We start from the raw sequence: 20,705 nt of genomic DNA, 5'->3' as shown, positions 1-20,705 counted from the left end.
TTAGCTTTGCACGGCCTGCAAAAATTGACATAAACCTTCAGTCTTCTTTACTACATACCGACCATGCATGCATGACTAGAACATTCATAGAAATCTTGTATTGATGTCAATGAAAGGTTTGTGCATCTTCTAAATACACTATTCTCCATTCATTCCATCCCTTGGAACTTCTTCCAGTGTCTTGATCTAAACCAAAAGGCATATGCTTACCACTTTGATGCCTCATATTGTCCGAGGCAAAGTGGTGTCTCATTAATTCTAACTAGCTACCTCTCCTTCTGTCCTTTCCGCCATGATCACTGATCTGGGGCTACATGAGAGGTGGAAGCAACATGATCTACAAGAAGCCATAGAAGATTGAGACCCTAATGTCTGCTAGTTCCTTCTAAAGCACAATACCCAAAATAGGAGGCAAATAAAAACAAAATAATCACACAAAATAGTCAGATAGAACTGTGGACATTTATCATAAATTTACATTTTGCACATAAATAACTATGTAAACGAGTATGTAAACAGAGACAGTATTTTTTCAAATTTTCTCCTCTAGGGCTAAACACGAAAGGGGATGCTTTGGTCATACTTCAGGGTTGGAGGGAGAGAAAAAAAAGAGAGGAGAAAGCGAGGGGATGGAGGCTGATGTGCAACTGCTTCCAGGTCACCGGCCTGGGGTCACAGTTGCTATGGAGACAAACCATATGTAGTCTTAAAGCCATTATAACAGTCCAATCATATTGAATAGTGGGAGGAGCAAGCACCGGCACATAAAGGGGAGGGGCCAGTGCATAAGAAGGCCGAGGTGCTTTGGTCTGTGCCATTTAAAAACGAGAAGGGGGATACATTTTTCTCAAACAAAACTACAAAACCACAGCTAAAGAGCTAACACTTCATCACAGACAAACAGTATTCTCTTGGTCTTCTTTTTGGTGTTTGAAACTAAAGCCAAGTAAACTTTGGTTACTAGCCACAAATCCCATTTGAGAAGGTTTAATGTGTCTCCTTTTGCTATTGACAGTGTTTTGAAGTTCCCTTGGACTGTTGGGGGGAAGGATTCCCGGACTCGCAGACTTTATATGCTACATATTGAGCAGACTTTCCTGCTCTTTGGATCATGTGGAGCTGCACTCCAGTTCATTTTGGTTTCTTCTTCAAGTAGCAAAAGCAATAAATAGAAACACACTCTCCTTCAGCTTCCCTCTGAACATAGACACACATACGCACACTCCTACTCACATGCATACAATCATACACACACTGAGGTAACCGTTGTTGAAAATATATAACAGAACAAAAAATGCCCTTTTTTGTAGAACTCTGCATGAGCGTGGACATAGAGAAGCTTGCTGGAAGGGTCAGAAGGTCAAGCAATGCCTTTTCTTTCTAATCAACAGTTTGTGTTCACCTTTGGCAAAACAAAGTTGTGACCTTTGACCCTTTTTAACCTGCTATATTGTTTAAATAAATGTAAAAAAAATAAAAAGTAGGCACCCCTGTTTCTCAACAGGTCACACAGGATGGATACAGGCAGAGAGAGAAAGTATATACAATGGCCCCAGAGTGAAATCAAAATCAGAAAAACAAACAGTAAATTACAATGAATTACCTGGTCATTGTAAACATCACTTCCACATATTGCTTTTCGAAGACAGAATAATTGCATAATAAATTAAGGAGGTTATATAATAAATTCAACAAAAATAATAACATTTGAAAATAAACAGTAACAATAATAATGATATGAAATCCAGGGTGGATGATTGTCCTGTCTTAAGTGTAGGACACAGTGGAACAGTTAAGTAGTCTGGGGACAGTGTCTCTTGGAGCCCTGAGTACAGAAGTCCCTGAAAGTTTGAAAACCCCAGTCGCTACAACCATCAAAAATATATTTACACTCGTTGCTCCTGCTAACCAAGTTCTCAGAGCCACAGTCTGACTCAACGTCCTTCAAAAGGTGAGCTCAAGCCTGTTCCTCGGACTCCTGCTTGATCGTGACGTTGGAGGGAAGAAGTGGAGTGCTTCGGCGCAGTTTGATAACCGACGTCTCATTTCCTGAATTGTACAGGCCGTAACCTGTAGACTGGAGCTCACTGGCGCCGCCCTTGTGGTGGTGGTAGCCGGAGGTCTTGAGGTCCATCTCCCTCCACAGCATCCCCAGGACCTGCTTCTCCAGGACAGCCTCAACCTCAACCCCTCCCTGGAGCTGGTCCAGCCTCTCAGCGTGGTCACTCATGTCAAAGCGCTCAATCTCCTCGTTGATGCGCTGGAGCTCTTCCTGGGTGGAGGGGCTGGGGGTGGGGCCACCTGAGGTGACGGCAGCCAGGCAGTAGCCCTTCAGGTGTAGCCGCAGGCTGCACAGGTGAATGTAGTGGCGGTGGCAGTGGGGGCACTTGTGTGGCCGCTCACGGGAGTGAAGGCGCTTGTGCAGCTTGAGGTGGACAAACTGGGTGAACTTGGCAGGGCAGAGCTTGCACGAGTAGGGCTTCTCACCCGAGTGGAGGCGCAGGTGGGTCTTTAGGTTGCTGGTGCTGCTGAAGCGCTTATGGCACACCTGGGGGAAAGAGGACAAGTGAAGGGTTAGAGGAGGAAGTTCAGCGTTGCTTATGTATATGCAACAGCTAGCTAGCTAGCTTAACAGACTTAGCGACTAGCATAGAATTGGTGATGGTCTTTACCGAGCACTCATGGGGCTTCTCTCCAGTGTGCACCAGGAAGTGTTTCTGCAGGTGGGCCAGCTGGGTGAAGCCCTTACTGCAGGTCGAACACTTGAAAGGTCGCTCACCGCTGTGGACACGCAAGTGCACCTACACACAGCAAGGACAACGTTACGTCAGTTGGGTTCAATGCAAGGGAACACAAAGTAGTCTGGATGCATGGAATGAAGGGAGCGAACAGAATGTCTCCAGTCTCACCTTGAGGTTAGAGAGCTGGCCGAAGGTCTTGCTGCAGACGTTACACTCGTACTTGATCTTGCCGTTCTGCTTCTTGAGTGGGTAAGGCAGGGTCTTGTAGCCTGTAGAGCCACCACCACGCTTCATCTTGCTCAGGTTCATGGCCTCCTCCTCTTGCCGGCCGCTGGCGCTGCCCAGTAGAGCTGAGGTAGGCTTGGTGGGCACTCGCTCGCTAGGGGCCGCCGTGCCCGCTGTAGGGGAGCCGCTGGTGGGGGCGTGGGGGTGCCCGTGTGGGTGAGGATGAGCATGGCCAGAGTAGGGATGATGGGGGTAGTGGGGGCCGACCTTGTCCTTGAGGGTGGTGGCGGCTGAGAAGGCACTGGTGGGGGCGGAGAGGAGGAAGTCCCTGTGGGTGGAGAATGAGGGGTGGGAGGAGTCAGGTAGTAAGAACCTGCTCCCCGCCTCCCCAGGCAGCAGGGGCATGTTGGGGGGCAGCAGGCTGCTGAAGAGAGGGTACATTCTTGGAAACATGCCCCCGACAGCGGGCACCCCACCCCCAGGTAGTGGGTAGTGGTGGGGTAGCATGTAGCGGGAGTAGTGGGGGCCGGGAGGGTAGAAGGGCGAGGAAAGGGAGGCGGCTGGCGGAGGGTAGCCTGGGAAGGGGCCCAAACCTCGGCGGTAGAAAGAGGAGGATGGGGGTGTGGGTTGGGGAGCTGCGGGGCTACCGTCGGGGCTACTCTCCAGACTGCTCCGCGCCGACGGACTCGGGGTCGCCGACGACTGGTTGCCTGGTGATCTGATTGCTGTGTAACCAAACTGTACCGGGCTTGTCTTAAGGCTCAGGAACTCTTCCGTTAGATGAGGGTGGGGGCGGAATGGGGGGTAGAGGGCGTGGGGGTACAGGGGCCGATCGGGGCTGTCAGCACAGCGGGGCCGCGTGGCTAGTGGCCGGCTGGGCTCCTTCTTGCTAGAGGTGGTGGGGCCCCTGAGGATGGAGGAGACACTGTGTTCTATCTTGACTGGGGCGCTGCTGCTGCTGACATGCTCCTCACTGGCCTGCTGCTTGGCTTCCAGCAGAGACTGCTCTGTAGAGGGAGAGAGAGAGGTCAGACACACTGTTCTCCCTCTGACTGAAGACCACGGTTCCCTTTGACTTGGTGTCAGGAGAATTTTAAAGTGCGTACAGGAAAAACTTAGACATGTCTTTAGCTTAGGAGAAATAATGGTATTTCAGCTGTAGAGTGTGTGAGAGGGAGGGGGTGGTTAGGAACACTGTAACCCAGCGGTTCAATTAGCGCGACAGATTTGACGAACGATCATGGGGGGCTAAAAGACAGGAAGTGAGGCGTGACAGCTGCCTCTGGGCGTGTGTGTGGGAGGGAGGTGGTGGTGGTCTGGGGGCAGATAAAAATCAAGATAAAATCCAAATGGGGCAGGGCTGATTGAAAGTTTCCTCTCAAGTTTGGCCTCAACCTGCCCTCTCCACCTGACTCTCTCAATCACACACACACACACTCTCTTGACACTTCCTGACAAAGAGGCCTTTGTCTGATAGGTTTGCTCATCGTCTCCAGCATGCACACTCCCGACCCAAAGAAGGACCCTTCAATCACGTTCCATTAACACAAAAACACACTTTTCCTATCCTACACCTTTGGACTTTTATCAGTCCTTTAGGTAGAAGTAAAAACAACCACCCAGGATTCCTTCTCGTTTGCTATTGTTTCCAGGTCAAAGGTTAACTGGGAGAGCTTCCTCCTCCCTTGCACCTACTGTCACCTCCACATGATGAAAGATAGGATTACTGCAAGCGCTTCCAGGCTACACACACACGCTAAAAGCCTCTGCATGTCGGTTAACACATCCTCACCTGTTAAACCTCCAGAGTCGGGATTTAGAGTGGACATCAATAATCCCATCCATTTACTACCCATTGAACTTTTACTAGAGGGTCACAAATCTGTGTGTGTGTGTGTGTCCACTAACGTGTATATACATTAAGCTTTCCAGCACTTAATTACTCGACAGACTTTCAAACACACACACACACACACACACAGTGACCCCCACACCACTACAGCGGTAGTGTGTAAACATAGAGGTTATCAGTGCCTCCCCCCTCTCCTCCTCCGTCCTCCCCCTCAGATGACACCACTCCCAGCCCTCCTTTCTTTCAGAAAACAAACAGGGTGGCCATCTTGGAGATATCAATCTGTCAGCACGGCCCCGCCGCCAGGAAGTTCAAGTAGTCAATGGAGGGGACGCTTTTCTTCCTCTCCTCCCTCCGTCTCTCCACTTTTAAAGTTCCAAATAAATTAGGGAGAAGGGCCAAGGAGCCGTCAGCACATCACACACGCACGCACTTGAGATTAAAAGAGTGAGTGTTGGAATGAAATGCCTCTCCGGGTATGTGTGTCCTTGCATGCAAGGGAGAGGGTGTGAGTAGGATAGTATGCGTTTGAACGCATACACATTTAGAACAGGAAATGCTAACAGGTGCCATATGTCTGTGCAAAGCTTATTGTCGTTTTAAGGAAGGCTGATTGTGATTGTGTAAGCGTGTAACACACACACACAAATATGGAGAAAAACAGCTGTCACACAAAGAGGAGAGCGAGTGGGAGAAGAGCTCCAGTTCAGTCATTTCAGACCAGCCAGTTCTGCTGACTCACACAACCAACCAAACACACATCTGGTTCTACTATGACTGGGTTAGTGGAGAAAGACACAGGGAGAGAGATGGACCGAGACAGAGAGAAGAGAAAGGTAAGTATGATGTCATTACCAGGTCAACAGGGGCCCCTGTGGTAGTGGGGTGGTTTAATTACAGGGGCCATAGAGAAAAAGTAGGAGCCAGATGGGCCAGTACCCTGAGGGGGCCCAGGCCCCTGTGTCTCTCTGCCCCAGGAGATGTGCATCTCCCGGGGAACTGGAGTCACTACCTACCACACCTGGAGGCAAAATGCTGGCTTCTTCCTCCCATCCCTACCTACCTCCCCTTCTAACTCTGTCTGGTGCTCTCTCACTCTTTTTTGCTTCCTCACACATATTCATATTTGCATTTAGACTATTCACTTTATGACTAGAGTGATCACACACATGCAATGGTGGCGCTGGCAGAGATGAAAGGTCGAGGAGCTGTATGTGTTAATGCCAGGCAGATGTTCAGAGAAGAAGGAGACGTGGCTCCCCTCAGAAACACTGTCAGGCTCTCACAAATATACACTCTCAAGACACACACCAACACTGAGCAGGTAGGTGCTAAATACAAATCACACACCATAGAAAGTTAAACATAATACCAATAGTACACTATACTTCCAAGGATACAGTGTTATTACTATGTAATAAATCATTGCATACAGTATATGATTATCATTATATAACTTAGTGTTATTACATGTTATACCAAAGTAACAAGGTTTCATATGATAGGACTTACTGAGTTTCTGCATCATGAGCTCTCCAGAGGGCGGGTAGTGGAGTCGGTGAGCGAACTCTGGGCAGTACCACACCAGCAGCTCGGTGCCAGGGGGGATGGCCCTCACCGTGTAGAAGTAGATGTTCGTGCCATTCTGGCACGCCGCCAGGTTCTGCTCCCCCGCCGAGTGGGCCGGGTTGACGTAGCGCATCCAGTTAGAACGCTCCTCGTCCAGGCCGTCCACAAAGTGGTGGAAGTCGCCCTCCGAGTAGATCTGAGGGGACGGAGAGTAAGGAAATGGTCAAAGGTTAACAGGCAAGGAAGTCTCAATGGCAAGTTTAGAACTCTCCAGAAAAACAGTGCTGAGTAACGGCTAAATATGTTGACGAATCATATTTTCAGCAGTGTAATATCATTAAAGTGTAGACTCTTTAGAGCTCTCTCCCTCCACTCCAGACCTTATAGCCAGTTATACAGACTGAGGGATGGCGAGACCGACAGAGTAGGAGCCTCTCTTATACACATCCAAAAGAGTTGAGTCAGAGAATACGTCACGCCGACAATGTCACCGACACTCATTCTGAATCTTCCCCCTCTCTCCACTCATAGACCACTCTCTCTCCTATCTGATTGTGGACATCAACATCACCGAGAGAGAGAGTGAGAGAGAGGTCTATAACTCTGTGTTGTTGTGTCTTGCCTGAGTGAGGGACATGAATGGAACACATTGCTTTGGGATGTTGTTGAATCTAGGTGAGTGCCTGTGTGTGTGGGGGGGTGTACGAGTGCTACATTGTCACTTCCCGGAACGATGACACCGTAGCACTGTTCCTGTGTACAGTGTAAAATAGACATCATATTCCTCCTCCATTGTTCCACTACAGTTCTTACTGTACTAGCTGCCACACTTACTGATCAGACAACCACTACTGAATAACAGGCTTTACCCAGCAGATTTATCATGATGAAATAGGCGTTGAGGGTGTGTGTGTGTGTTACAGCGACAAGTATGAGTATAAAACTGCATACTCACAGGATGTACCACACACACAGAGTGGAGAGCCTTAGTCTCAGAATGATTAGAGAGAAAACCCCTTCTCCGTCTCCACACACACAAACTTCTTCAGAACGCAGAGACCCTGGCCGTGACGTCACACTAAGTCAGTCAGTGGAACAGGAAATGACCTATGGTTGTTTTTCTTCCTCTGTGGCTGTCTTTTACTGAAAGTGAAGCGCTTGCTCTCTTTGTGTGTGTGTGTGTGTGTGTGTGTTAGTGGACAGGAGGGAAAACCACTCACCCTCCAGAAGTACTTCCTGTTGGCGTCTTTGGGGACGCTGTCTGCAGTGTAAATCTGACCCACCAGGGGGCCGAATTGTGTTCCTTTGGGGACGTACTCTCTGCTGGCCACTCCAATCACCTACAGGACAGAGATAAAGACCATTAGTTGCAGTGTGTGTATGTTATGTGGTTAGAGGATTTACGTTATCACATCCTGCCAGGAGGTCAGTCTTCACATGAAGACGGCCGGAAGAACCCATCATCATGATCAAATCAACAAACAGGGCTGCCTCTCTGTGTGTATGTGTATAATTACTACTCTGTACTAGAAAAACCAGTGGCCTAGAATGGGAATTTGACTGTCACACTTTTTCCTCAAGCCACATTTGCTGTGTGTTTTAAGTGTGTGAACATAGGCAAACACACACCTAACCCTTATCCAGTGCCAACAGGAAGAGTTAGACACCCTGAGGGAAAGAGTTATATTTCCTCCATCTCACCCAGGTTATGCCACAAAGCATCTCCCCCTTCTCGCCTCTGTTCCTTTCTAATTGACCACAGGGCCACTCCCTCTGACACCCCTTACGACATCCACTCTGCTAACCACACAACACACCCTACCACATCAAAACAACTCATCTCAATAGACTGTTCACCTTAAAGGAGAAAGAGATCCACACCTGATATTAAAGCGCTGTTGTTCCTTTCAAAATAATTGAAAAAAAGACTTGAAATAGAGGAAGGAAGGAAGAACAGCAAGGGAAGTGCATCCGTCTGAAAATGAGGGATTATCAAACCTAGACGTTCAGCTAATCTCCTAACCATGATAAACTCTGATGTATTCACCAAACCCCCTACACAGACTACACTTGCACGCACACACACACACCCTTATCCCCTTCATGCATATCCTACACAATCATCCTCCCTAAAGGATTGGGAAATCCCCCTTCCCATTTCCATCCCAGGGCCAGACCACTTCTCAAGATTAGGGGTGTTTTGAGGATAACTTATTAACTGACTTTACAATGCTCCCTAAATGACTAAGTCAATATCCTTTCATCACTGGTAATGCTATACTCTATCCACATCCTCTCATTTTCTTCTTTCTTATTTTCTCTATCAATCTTAGTGGTCGCTTCTGTGAAGGTGATAAATATTGACGGATACCGTATCAGGTCGTAAACAAACGTGGTGGGAAACACTCATTCTCACACACACAGGGTGATAAGAAACAGATGAGCAATGACAAGAAAATCTATTCATTGCAACCAAATAATGCGGTCTTGATCAGGTTAAAACCACAAAATGCTCCCCACCTACGCTCATGACCCCTCGTCACACTTATTCTACAGGGTTCAACGGTTAGACTGACTGGGGATCAGTTTGGGTTGTGAAGAGGTTGATATTTGGACAGAGGTAGGTAGGGAGAGCTGGGTCTGGTCTAGTGTAGGACTGACTAGTGTGAGAACATAGAGGGATAGACACAGAGACAGGTAGGGTAAATGGTTATCAGGATGTGTTGATGAATCTCCCGTCAACAGCAGGGCTAAGTATGATTAATGACTCTTCATGGATGAGTGGGAGCTCATTTCTCACTGCGGAGGCTCTGTAGCAACCTGCATCACACCTCAGAGAATGTGTGTGTGTGTGAATTCCCCTCCACACTGGGCTTACACACCGCTCCTACAACACACACAGGTCATCGCCGTGCTTCAGTGTGTGATCTTTTACAACGAGACACCCTCCTCACCACAATCCCCCCTGGCTGAGACTTCTCCTGCTGTCATATATTACCTACAGTTGAGTCATGTGAGTTTGGGGAGCATATGGGTTTACAGATGGTGTGTGTGCATGTATGTATCTGTGTCTTCCTACCTCTTTGGAATCAGCTAGTTGTTTGAAGGCCAGGTTACGAGGCAGTGAGGCCTCTGCTCTCGTTAACCCCTCGCTCTCTGTCCCTGCCTCCCGCAGAGTATCCTTGACGATGTAGGTACACTTCTCCTCAAACTCCGCCTCCGTCCACTTCATCATGTCTGCCTCCTCCATCTTAGAGTCTGTGTCGGTGGCCATTTTGGATCCCATGTCCATCTGGGTTTCCGTGTCCCTATGGGGTTCGGTGTCCATTTTGACGTTGTCGTGCTCTACAGTGTGGGCCCCCTCAGTAGTCAACATGGCCGAGCTATGAGAGGTAGCCTGAGAGAGGGAAAGGGAAACCGATAAAAGAGAGAGCGAGTGAGAAAAAAAGATAAAGCGAAACAGACAAAGAGATGGAGAGAAGGAGAAAGGAAAGAAATTGAAGGGGAGAGATGAGAGAGAACAGAAAGACAAGGGAGAGAAAACGAGAGAGGGGAGCGTTATTATCCAGTATGAGTCAGTGAGTGGCGAGTTCCTTTGAGACTGGCTGACTAAGCAGACAGTGTCTGTGCTCTCTCTGTGGGAACAAGAGCCACTGTCGACCGACCCCACTAGCCCAGGACAGTCTGATCCCCACTACTCTCTACTTAGAGGGAAACACTCAATCACAGGAAACCATCAACTCTATTCAAATAAGTTACCTTTTTTTTTTTTATAAAACACTTATTGAATCCAGAGTGAAAAGTCTATTCCTTTTTTTATTACAGATGAGTTGTGACCCAAGAGTATGTATGTGTTATATACTGTATGCGGATCCGGCTAGTGTCTCAGGGCAAGACAGATTGACCAATGACTTGTGCAGATAGGCTGACACGGCCTAAAAATGGCAGCCAAGCTGTGAGTCCATTCCATGGGCTATGTAAGCTGGCATAAGGTCAGGGCCAGCCACGCTACCCCTCGGTCTCTCTACCCTCCCTCACTATCTTCATTCCCTCTGTACCCTTCTCCCTCTCTGTCCAACTCTACTTCTATCTAGCCTACTCTTCTTCATTCTCCCTCCTTGTCAAACTGTCAACATAAGTGTCTTAATCCTCCTGTTTCTTTCTTTATCCCCCTCTCCCCTATGCTCTCTCACTGTCCCTAGCCCTCTCTCCCCAGGGTGGAAAAATAGTCACAAACAGGGGAAGGAAGTCCTCTCTACGTCTGAATGGAGCTAAAATTGGAAGCAGAGTGGCAGAGCAGCGGAACAGGCAAATCATCCATGTGTGTGTGTGGGACAGTGGGGAGGGAGCGCCAAACTTTTCCATTTGGGGGGCCACAGCAGCACAAACAAACTTCAAACGCTCCCCACACAAGACCATCTCACACACACATCCTTGTCCCACAACAAAAACACAGTGTCCGTAGCATGAATGATCATACGCTACAAAGATTGTCAAATTTCAAGGCCGACGATAGACTGAAATGCAACCTTATACGCCGTCACTCACATATAATTCAGGAAGAACGTACCATAACCAACTGAGATCTACTCTACCCTCCAACAATCTCCAAAACTAAACCACAACTAAAAGCTTGACAAAATTCCCCAAGCCTTGACCAAATTAAACATGACCCTATACTCAACAAAATTCACTCAAGCCAATAAAACAGGTTGCTAGGAGACTAGTGTAATTAATGAACTTCCGGAAGAGTAACAGAACAACAAATCACTTCCTCAAATGTTTCTCCAACATTAATTTAAAATAAAATTGTACTACAAACAATATCCCAAGTAATTACATACATGAAATGATAATACAAATAGGATATTCCATTTCAATGTAGAGTAGATCATTTCAAACTATTTAATATTTATTAATATTGTGATATTGTACATTGATATCATGAATATCCTTTTAAAGGGATTTAAATATATAGATAAATATAATACCAAACACTAGTCAAAATCTGTTCCTGCTAATAAAGAAGTCTTTCTATGACAGCTGTGCAAAACGAATACTGAAACTGAGAACCTGGCCAAAAGCAACTGATTTATTCAACTCTCACATACACATCTCTGTTAAAATATTCGATAAACACTACTGATAGTTTTTTTTAAAGTTAGTTAATTAAAAAACTAGTTAAAAAAAAAAAGCTTACATTTAAGCAAGCTATAACCAATGACAATTTTAGAATTTTAATAATTCAAACAATTCCGCTGAAGTAGACACTAACTGCAATAAGCTATTAATAATTTAAACAATCTCAATACTCAAAATGATTGCATTTAAATATTATATTCAACAATATACTGAAAGTTTAACAAACTCATTGTATAATGGAGTGGCCAGACAAACAAGGAGAAAACTTTGACTTACATAAAGAAGTCATAAAATAAACCTTCATATTCATTGTCACTGGTTTAATTTAGAAAAGTATTTATTCAACTATTACAAGCAAAACAAATTTAATACACAACTTTAAAAATCCTCAAAACGAATAATATAATTTAGGAAAAAATTAAGTAAATGTTTTCCTAAAAATAAAAAGTGAAAATACCAAAATCAAACTTTTTTCTACAAGTCTCTGTTCCTCCATTGACTAGCGTACTCACCGAGAAGCTTTGGTCCCAGCCACACATAGGGCCGAATGATCTATCCCCTGGGTGAGTGTGTTTATGTGTGTGTGCGTGGGACAGGTGCAGTTCACCCTCTCCCCCTCCAATCCAAGCGCTACTCCAGAGTGTGAGTGCTGTGTGTGAGTGTGTGTGTGTGTGTGTCTGCTCCAGTGAGTGCCTTCTGTTTAACTGACTGCCCCTCGACAAGTGAGGGAGATGTTGATTCACTCAGTGGTCCCTCCCTCATTCTCTCTCCACTCCCCCTCTCAAGGACCGCCCACCACCATGAGGAACACGATCGCTTGCAGCTCATTCAGGGTAGCAGTGGCAGGCACACACACACTGCTCTATGGAAATAGCAGGCGCTTTCACCCGAGGCATGAGCTCTCGATGCTTCACACAAAACAATATCAATTGGCACATAAAAGTACCATCACACACCTTACCTAAATTCAAACATTCTCCTGCAGTCTTCGATAAACTTCAATAAAATTAGAAAAGGTTGCCAGTTCCAAATCAAAGTCTCAAAAACATATTCCCTCAACATGGGTGCTTGTTGTGTAACTGTTACAGATCAACAACCCCCCCCCCCCCCCCCCCACACACACACAACAAACACACATAGATGGGGGGGGGGTTGTTTATGAGTCTTCCTGGGGAAGGAGGACATCCTGTGACAGTGACTCAATGCCCCTCTACTGTTTACCCAGCACAGAGCCGCGGACGGACGTTCCTCTTACACACACACACACCCCCTCTAAAGGGCGACACTGAACTGACCTCAAGGCTCAGTCTCACCAACACACTCCCTCTCTTTCGGTCTCTCTGCCTCTGGTAATAAACTGAGACATAAAAGGTGCAGGGCTTGCTGACCCTGGTTAAATACAACACAAAACACTTTGTCTCTCCTCCTCCATCTATCCCTCTTTTTCTGTCTGTATCAGATCCCCATAGCAAAGACCACTCAAAGCAAGCAACCATGTCCTGGAATTCAACTGGAAATCCCCTACTCTCCCTCGATTGACATCAGTCTTGAGTGGGGCGGAGTGGAGCGAGGGCTAATGAAGAATGATAATGAAGAAAATAAAACATGAGGCAGGGGAGGAGGGCAGTGAGGGAGAGACAGACAGAACCGGGTCTTCAATCCCCCCCACTGGTGACAGAGAGTTGACCACATCACTCACTGCCTACTCCTTCCTGCCAACAGACGACCCACCGGCCCCAAACACACACAATCTGCACCCCAGCTAGTCTACATGATCATGCTCTGTAGCGACCAACCCCTACCAAAAAAAACATCTCACTCCCTCCAGAAAAACAAGTTAAGATTTCAACTAAACAAAAAACGAGAGCGAAAAGAACGTCTTTTCCCCTTTGAAAGTCACATGTGGTCCATCCCTACCCGCTTGCTGGCTGGGAACAATCTGGGCCCAGACACAGACAACCCCCCCCCCCCCCCCCCCCCCCCCCCCCCACTAGGCTCTCCTGATCCCTTTCCCCTCTCCTCATCCCTCTCTGCTTAAACTGTAAAGGAAGGAGGGGGCGCAGGCAGGCCTGAGGCTGGGGGAGTAGGGAGGGGTCCCTCTGAAGTCAAATGGCTCTTTTTGTTTATGCGCAGGCCAAGGAGGGTATTTAATGTGGCCTGCATGCCTGGAGGAGAGGGAGGGAGGAAGAGGGCCACACAAATAAGGGCATGGGGACCTCCTGTCTCTGTTAGTTTTACAGAGGGCTCCTATCAGGGCTAACACACACACAGAGCTGAGCAGAATTGTGGTGCCAACACATCAGAAGGAGGTAGGGATTATGAAAAGAAAGAGAAGAGAAAGGAGGTGAGGATGAGAGTGGGTGGAATGGGTGGGGGTGGCTAAACCACAGGTGAGATTAGCAGCCATTCCAAATTCCTGGTTCCATCTGCAACAAGAGGCAAAAAGCAGCAAACTTTGACTTCATAGCAGATTCAGCTTAACGATCCTGCTTGTCACAAGAAGAGAAGTACTGGCTACACTGTCAATTTCTCATTCAAATGCCATGACTGTTATTCACCTTGATATTCAAACTCTCTCTCACACACACAAACTTCCCAAAACTTTCCCCACAACAGTGGTGGATCTTATCTTGAGAGTTGATCTGGAGTGTCACTGATTTTCTCCCCTTTGTCACAATATGTTTTAATTCCGGTCTACAGGATGCCTCTCACAAGATCATAGCAAGAAGATTGTTATTGACCATTTCATGTGGCGTGTGCCAAACGATGCTTGTATCCACTTGAACTTTCCTCAAAAAGTGTGTGCGCGCGGAGGAGGCACAATGGATTTGGGTGTTGTTCTGGAAAGAGTTAAACCCTCAATGGAGGAGCCATTAGGGGGAAGTAGGGAGGTTAGACCTAGCCATTGCCCTGTTTGGGCTGAGGGACCTGTGTGTGTGGACGCGTGGCATACGCCAGGTCGAGCCCCCCTACAGCGTAGAGCAGGGTGGGGTTGGGGCATTGCAGTAGCTCTCCTAATCGTGCCAATCCACCGCGGCTACACACACACGCTCTCCCCCCTCAGCCATCTGGAGGGACTGTCCACACGGCGGACACTTGTGTTACGATCAACACCACCACCAGACAGTCACCCTCCTTAACCCAGAGGAAGAGCTAATCATGGTCTATTTGGCACATGCCACTGATTACATTGTACTTTTCATTAAGGAGGCAAACAGAGGCCAGTGGCATTGACACACTGCTGACAATGAGGCAAGAAAAGAGGGGGGAGTGGGAGTTATCCCATCACACACGTTTCAGGCCAGGCAGCCATTGGATTCCAAATAGAGCTGGGCTGGGACTATCTCAAACGTCAAAATGATGTAATGACTTCCTGTAATCAAAATACTACAATATTTGCTTCATAACTCATAAATCCACATTTCCCAAATATTAGACCTTTGAAATCTTAATTTTGCATTAACTCAGACTGAACTATACGGTGTAGAATGACAATAATAGTGTAAGTAACATGACTGAGATTCTCTTGTTTTCCACAGAGAAACGGATGTGTGTGTATGTATGACTGATACCCTGGGCAAAACGGACTCAACTCTAGAAACTGTAAATGAAACTTTCAACCACTAAATAGAGAGAACTATTTAAGCTCGCAGACCTTTCCCGCAGGTAAATGTTTACCGAGGTTCACAGTGCATTCCCGTAAACAACCTGAAACGTGCTCTCAGTCACAACCAGAATCACATGCCTCTTCTTTTCGGCAATGTGCAGGGAGTCATAAGCATACTGCACGCACAATGATGAGCACGGCACTTTGTGATAACACAACCTTCCAAAGCGGCTGCGTCATCGGACACATTTCGGAGTAGGCAACGAATCATAAAACAATAGGACATATGATCCTAGGGCCTTTGCTATAGCCCAAATACCGCCCACGACAGCTGTACTTAAAAACAATGTTTATGTAGTTGTCAGGTTGTGGTATGTGTTACACTGGACAGATATAGACTAATGGAACTCGACGCGTGTGTACCATACCCCCGTGCCCGTGACAGTAAGCAAAGCGTTGCGCAACGGGTGTTCAACTGTTAAAAACTGTCAAATACCCGGTCGGGCACATTTTCCAGTTTAGCGAACGCCATGGTGAAAAGATCGAATCAGGACATTGAATAACCTGTGCAAGATGAGACTGTCGGATAAAAAGCGAAACGGGGCTAACAAGTCAACTCGTCAAAATATAGGGTTGTTATCCGACTTCTTTGTCGGGCTAAAGAATGTAAAACGACTGAACTGTAGACTACGCAAGACGCACTTCCAATCATGTACCCTATGCAATCACTTTCGATTCAAAGCAGGGTCATTCAACGCGACTCATTCAATTCCTTATCGCATTCTTAACTGAATGACCACACACACTTTTTTATTATCAGTAGGCTAATATCGACTCCGAGTTGCAACAAAAGGGAAGAGGAATTTTAGAAAATTATTGAATTTAGCCAAACAAGTGCGAATATTTGCAAAAATAGATTGTTAGGCTGTGTTGGAGTAGTTTCTGTAGGTCCTACTATTAAGCAAATAGCCTGCCTAACATTAAATTAGGATACAATGTTTCTTATGGCGATAGGCTAGGGCTAGGCTAAATAACCTATAGGCTACATACAACGTGCCAAAACCTAAGGTAGAAGAATAATGAGAATGAAATGCGACAAAACGTGATGTCGGCTGCTCTGTCTTAATTCAGGACAAACTTTTCGCCAACACTAAACAATGTAGCAAATAAATGTAGGCTATTCAATGTTATTTATCGAACTGCAGGGACTGTAGCCACGCGAGCGAAGCGGGGTGCAAGCTCTTTTACCTGTCCGCGTTATGAAGCTCCTGCAGCGGAGCGCTGGAAGATATCCTTATCCCAATTTCCAAACTCATGCGCTGCTGGCCTATGTCCGATCGTTTCTCTTTGTAGTGCGAGTATACTATGGAATTGTCGAGGTGAATCTGTAGTCTACAGTTTACATACAAAGTATCCTACCCCTTCTTCCGCGCCCAAATCTGCTCCACCCAAAACTGTAATTAGGATTAAGACAAGCAATTAACAAAACAAACCCCTGCGCCGACGCTTTCGATAACTGATGGCGCAATTGTTAAAGTAACACCTCTCGTTTCCAACATTTGCAGTGTGCTTAAAGGACATTAACATGTTCGTTTAGGATAACCTAAATGTCGAGAAAGTTTTAGACGCCTTCACCCCTTTGCACCCAAGGTGAAGGCTGCTAAAAGATAACTGACGAGACAATGAATCAATAGGCAATAGTTACAAAGTCATGTCTTTGTAATGTGAATATTTGAATGATTAAAAACTTGAAAGAAAAGGGAAATTTGGAAGCGATAGGGGAAATTGATTAATATAAGACATTGAACGCTTTATTGATACGAAATCAAGGACCATTCTGAAATAATTAGCCTATTTATTTGGCAGAGGCGGGCCTACCATATGCTACCATGTCCTGCCGTTAATTCTTTGGTAGAAAAATATTCTTAAATGAATCGTTTTTTATCAAGCATAAATACATTTTTATCAGGATTAGTCTATTTTCTGAACGTTTTCCTTTTAAAAATTGCATCCAAATGTTTGGATGACATTTTTGTTCATTTTTTTTGTTGTAAAACTTAAACACATTTAATTGTAATAAAATACTTAATATTTGCGTTAAAAAAAGTTATCTTTATTGGTAGGCAAATAATGTAAATATGTGGCTTGGAGCACCAAAAGCGGTCTGGTGAAGGCAAATCCTGTGTAGCCTAGTCATATTGCCACTTTTTATGGGATTTTGTATGCATGTGTTTTACTACTTACTATATTAAATGTATTTTCTTTTTGGTGGGCTGAGTATGTTTTTATAGTTATTATGAAATTGTTATGATGATAATTGTCCAGTGCTTTTAAAATCGTTCCAAGTAAAAGGACATTCATTTTATGTCTGAGTGAAAATGGAAGCCATTTGAATCCAATGTTTTATATCTGTCCTGCATGTTTGAGTGAAGGGGGAGCGTGAGCACCTGTTGAGCTTTGACTGAGCCCCTGTAGCCCTAATCCATTTGATATGCGGACTGTACTGTACCCCCTCCCTCTTCCGCAATTCTCTCTCTCTCTCTATCTCTCTCTATCTCTCTCCCCTATTCTATTCTAGTCAGGTATCTCTCTCTCCACTGAGTCTCCCCATCTCTGTGGTAATGGAGTCCATGCTGAGGGGGATAGCTGTAGTGGCACACTTCCGCTGTGCCCAGAAGTCTCAGATCTTTACGCAAAACAGACACACTTACACACTCTTCCTGTCTCCACCCCCCAACACACACACACAGTGATGCAGCCCACTCCTCATCAAAGCTGGGGAAGTGTGTGTGGGATGATGGATGTGATGGGGGGGGGGGGATCAGAACCCTTTGAGCACAGCAGACATACACATTCCACCTACTCCTTGTGCACTGCCCCTACCAGCCTCTAACCCTGGGTGCTCAGAGGTATACTGCATCCTTCGTTATGTCCCTGTTTCTATTTCGCTCTCTTTCTCCATCCCTCTTTCTATCTCTCTGTCACTTCACAGCTGGGACTAATCATCACTTTCTCTCTTTGCTACAGTTGACCTCCTTAACTCTCTCTCTCTTTCTCTTTCTCCCACACACACACACATGCACACACACACCTAGTTGGCTCGAGGGAAGCCCTTTGCTTTATCGTAGCTTGGCGCTGAGCTGTGAATGTGTGTGTACATTTTCGTCCAGGAGAAATATTTAGCTTGGCAGGCTGCCAGCGAGGCAAAGCTGAGCCAAGCTGGGATTCACCCACAATGGCAGCCACGCGCCCCAGCTCAACTCAGTGTGTGTGTGTGTGTGTGTGTGTGTGTGTCAGTGGGTTTGCGTGTATCTGATATATCTGAATCTTAGTGTGCTTATAACTGTGTGTCTTTCTGTGTGTAAGTGCCTGCTTGAGTGCTGTCTTTATGTATCTGTATAAGAGAAACTGCAGTCTGCTGATGACAACATTTTGTCAGGTGTTGAGGGAAATGTGTCCCACAAGATTATCACACAAAACCACAGAGCTGAGTAACACTGCTTTGTTACAGAATGTATGTCACTCTCTTTCACTCTCTCTCTCTTTATTTTTGTCTGTCTCTTCTTGTCAATGAAAAACCATGACCTTGCCTGAACAGAGAGATAAAGAGGGTGTGAGTTTTGTGTGCGTGTGCTTTGTGTGCGTGCGCTTTGTGTGCGTGCGCTTTGTGTGCGTGTGTAAGAAAGAAACTTGTTGACAGGGTTGTTCCATGTCATTTCAGCAAGCCATGACACCCACCATCTCAGATGGTTCTGAAATAATTTCTGTAGTAAACAGATAAGATTAGCATTCCTGCGACATTATTTTGTTGAAATATAATTTGATCTTTGAAAAATGTAGCTAATTGATTACACTAGGGGCGCACCTTTGGTTTTAGACATAATTAGTATTTTTAAATGCAGTCGGATAAACACTCCAAACAGCCTACTCGACACTCGGAAGTGTCCACATGGTCCTAAAGCACACCGTTGCCTCGTTTTGTATCACATTCCAATGATACAACTGGTGGGGACAAAAATGCAATTTCAGCATGTGGGGAGGGGGAGGGACACACACGTGAAAGTTGCGCCCCAGTGCAAGTTGTGCCCCTGTATTAAACCCAAACTGTCCATTTTAATTGATAGGATTCGTGTAGGCCATCATTGTAAATAAGAATTTGTTCTTAACTGACTTGCTTAGTTAAATAAAGGTTACATTTAAAAAATATATAATATTCAATAAATATAGTACCTAACAACTAATTTGGACCAACTTTTTTCTAACAATGAGTTAGACATGAGGAATCCAAATAAATGGTCAGAAGCCAGCTACGGACCCCCCACAAACCACAGACCCCCCACAAACCACGGACCCCCACAAACCACGGACCCCCCACAAACCACAGACCCCCCACAAACCACGGACCCCCCCACACCTTATGCCAATCCCACCCCAACAACAAATATACAGTATCAGTTCTTTATGTTTGACAAGTAGCATTGAGCTGCGGCATGGAATATTGTTTCTTCATCCTATGTAATGTATTCTCATTTAATTTGGTGATGTTTTTTTCTCCCCTGTTCAGAGAAATGAGTCATCTAAGTTGTTAGGTTTAGGTCCTGTCCTAAATCCTGATATTACCAGGTTCTGGACACTAGATGGTGTTGTTCCTGCTATTAGGTGTTAAAGGGATAGTTAAATGTTAAAAAGTTAGCATTTGAAACAGTGGACAACAGAACCAAAGCATGAATTGCTGTCATACCTTGTCCATAGACTGCTTACAGGGTAAGGAAACAATTATGTAATTTTGGTGAACTATCCTTTAACATAATCTAATAGCAGGAACAGCACCATCTAGTGGTCAGAACCTGGCAATATCAGCATGTGGAATGGGACATAAATCTAACAACTTCAATGACTAATTTCTCTGAACAGGGGGAAAGAAAACATCACCAAATGCTCTGGTAATACATTACATAGGATGAAGAAACAATACTCTGAGCTTGTTGTTGGGGTGGGATTAGCGTGGTGGTCCGGGAGTGGATTTTGACTATTTATTTGGAGTCCTCGTCTAACTCATTATTAGAAAAAAGTTTGGTCCAAATCGGATGATAGGTACTATATTTATTTAATATTATATGAATGCTATCAATTAAAATGGCCAAATTAAGATCAAATTATATTTCAACGAAATAATGTTGAAGGAATGCTAATCTTACCTGTTTCTAACAACAGAAACCATTTCAGAACAATCTGAGATGATGAGTGTCGAAATCCTCTTTCTTGTGCTTTTTGAGGTGGAATGACGCGACAGCAACAATGAGGCGTGTGTGTGTGTGCTGATGAATGAATGGGAAAATATAACGGCAATAAAGCAATCTAACTTTTCAATGCTAGGAGGTCAGTGGGTTTGTGTTACAAAGTGCTGTTGTGTCTTTTCTTGTGACTAGGAACTGATAAGAGATCAGTGATCCGGGTGTGAAAGCCACTGAACTCCCCTACTATCATATCACACCTGAACTAATTAAGTCCAGCGATCGGATTACGCTCTCAAGACCTGCTTTCGACACGCACTGAATGAGAGAGATAA

At 45.5% G+C, this 20,705-nt stretch overlaps 1 protein-coding gene across 1 annotated transcript; it reads right to left on the bottom strand.

The window, feature by feature from the left end:
* Window positions 1-443: 443 nt before the first annotated feature.
* Window positions 444-12,215, bottom strand: LOC120031486 (PR domain zinc finger protein 1-like). The gene is made up of 7 exons (XM_038977263.1): window positions 12,042-12,215; window positions 9,467-9,784; window positions 7,608-7,727; window positions 6,331-6,583; window positions 2,910-3,973; window positions 2,673-2,801; window positions 444-2,548 (listed from the first exon to the last, which is right to left on the bottom strand). Exons 1-7 carry the CDS (start codon window positions 12,066-12,068, stop codon window positions 1,958-1,960), a joined length of 2,502 nt encoding a protein of 833 aa, XP_038833191.1. The 5' UTR covers window positions 12,069-12,215; the 3' UTR covers window positions 444-1,957.
* Window positions 12,216-20,705: the final 8,490 nt, after the last annotated feature.

The sequence above is a fragment of the Salvelinus namaycush genome, chromosome 37, assembly GCF_016432855.1.
Source record: "Salvelinus namaycush isolate Seneca chromosome 37, SaNama_1.0, whole genome shotgun sequence".
NCBI classification, from domain to species: Eukaryota; Metazoa; Chordata; class Actinopteri; order Salmoniformes; family Salmonidae; genus Salvelinus; species Salvelinus namaycush.
This window is presented reverse-complemented; position numbering and strand designations above follow the sequence as displayed.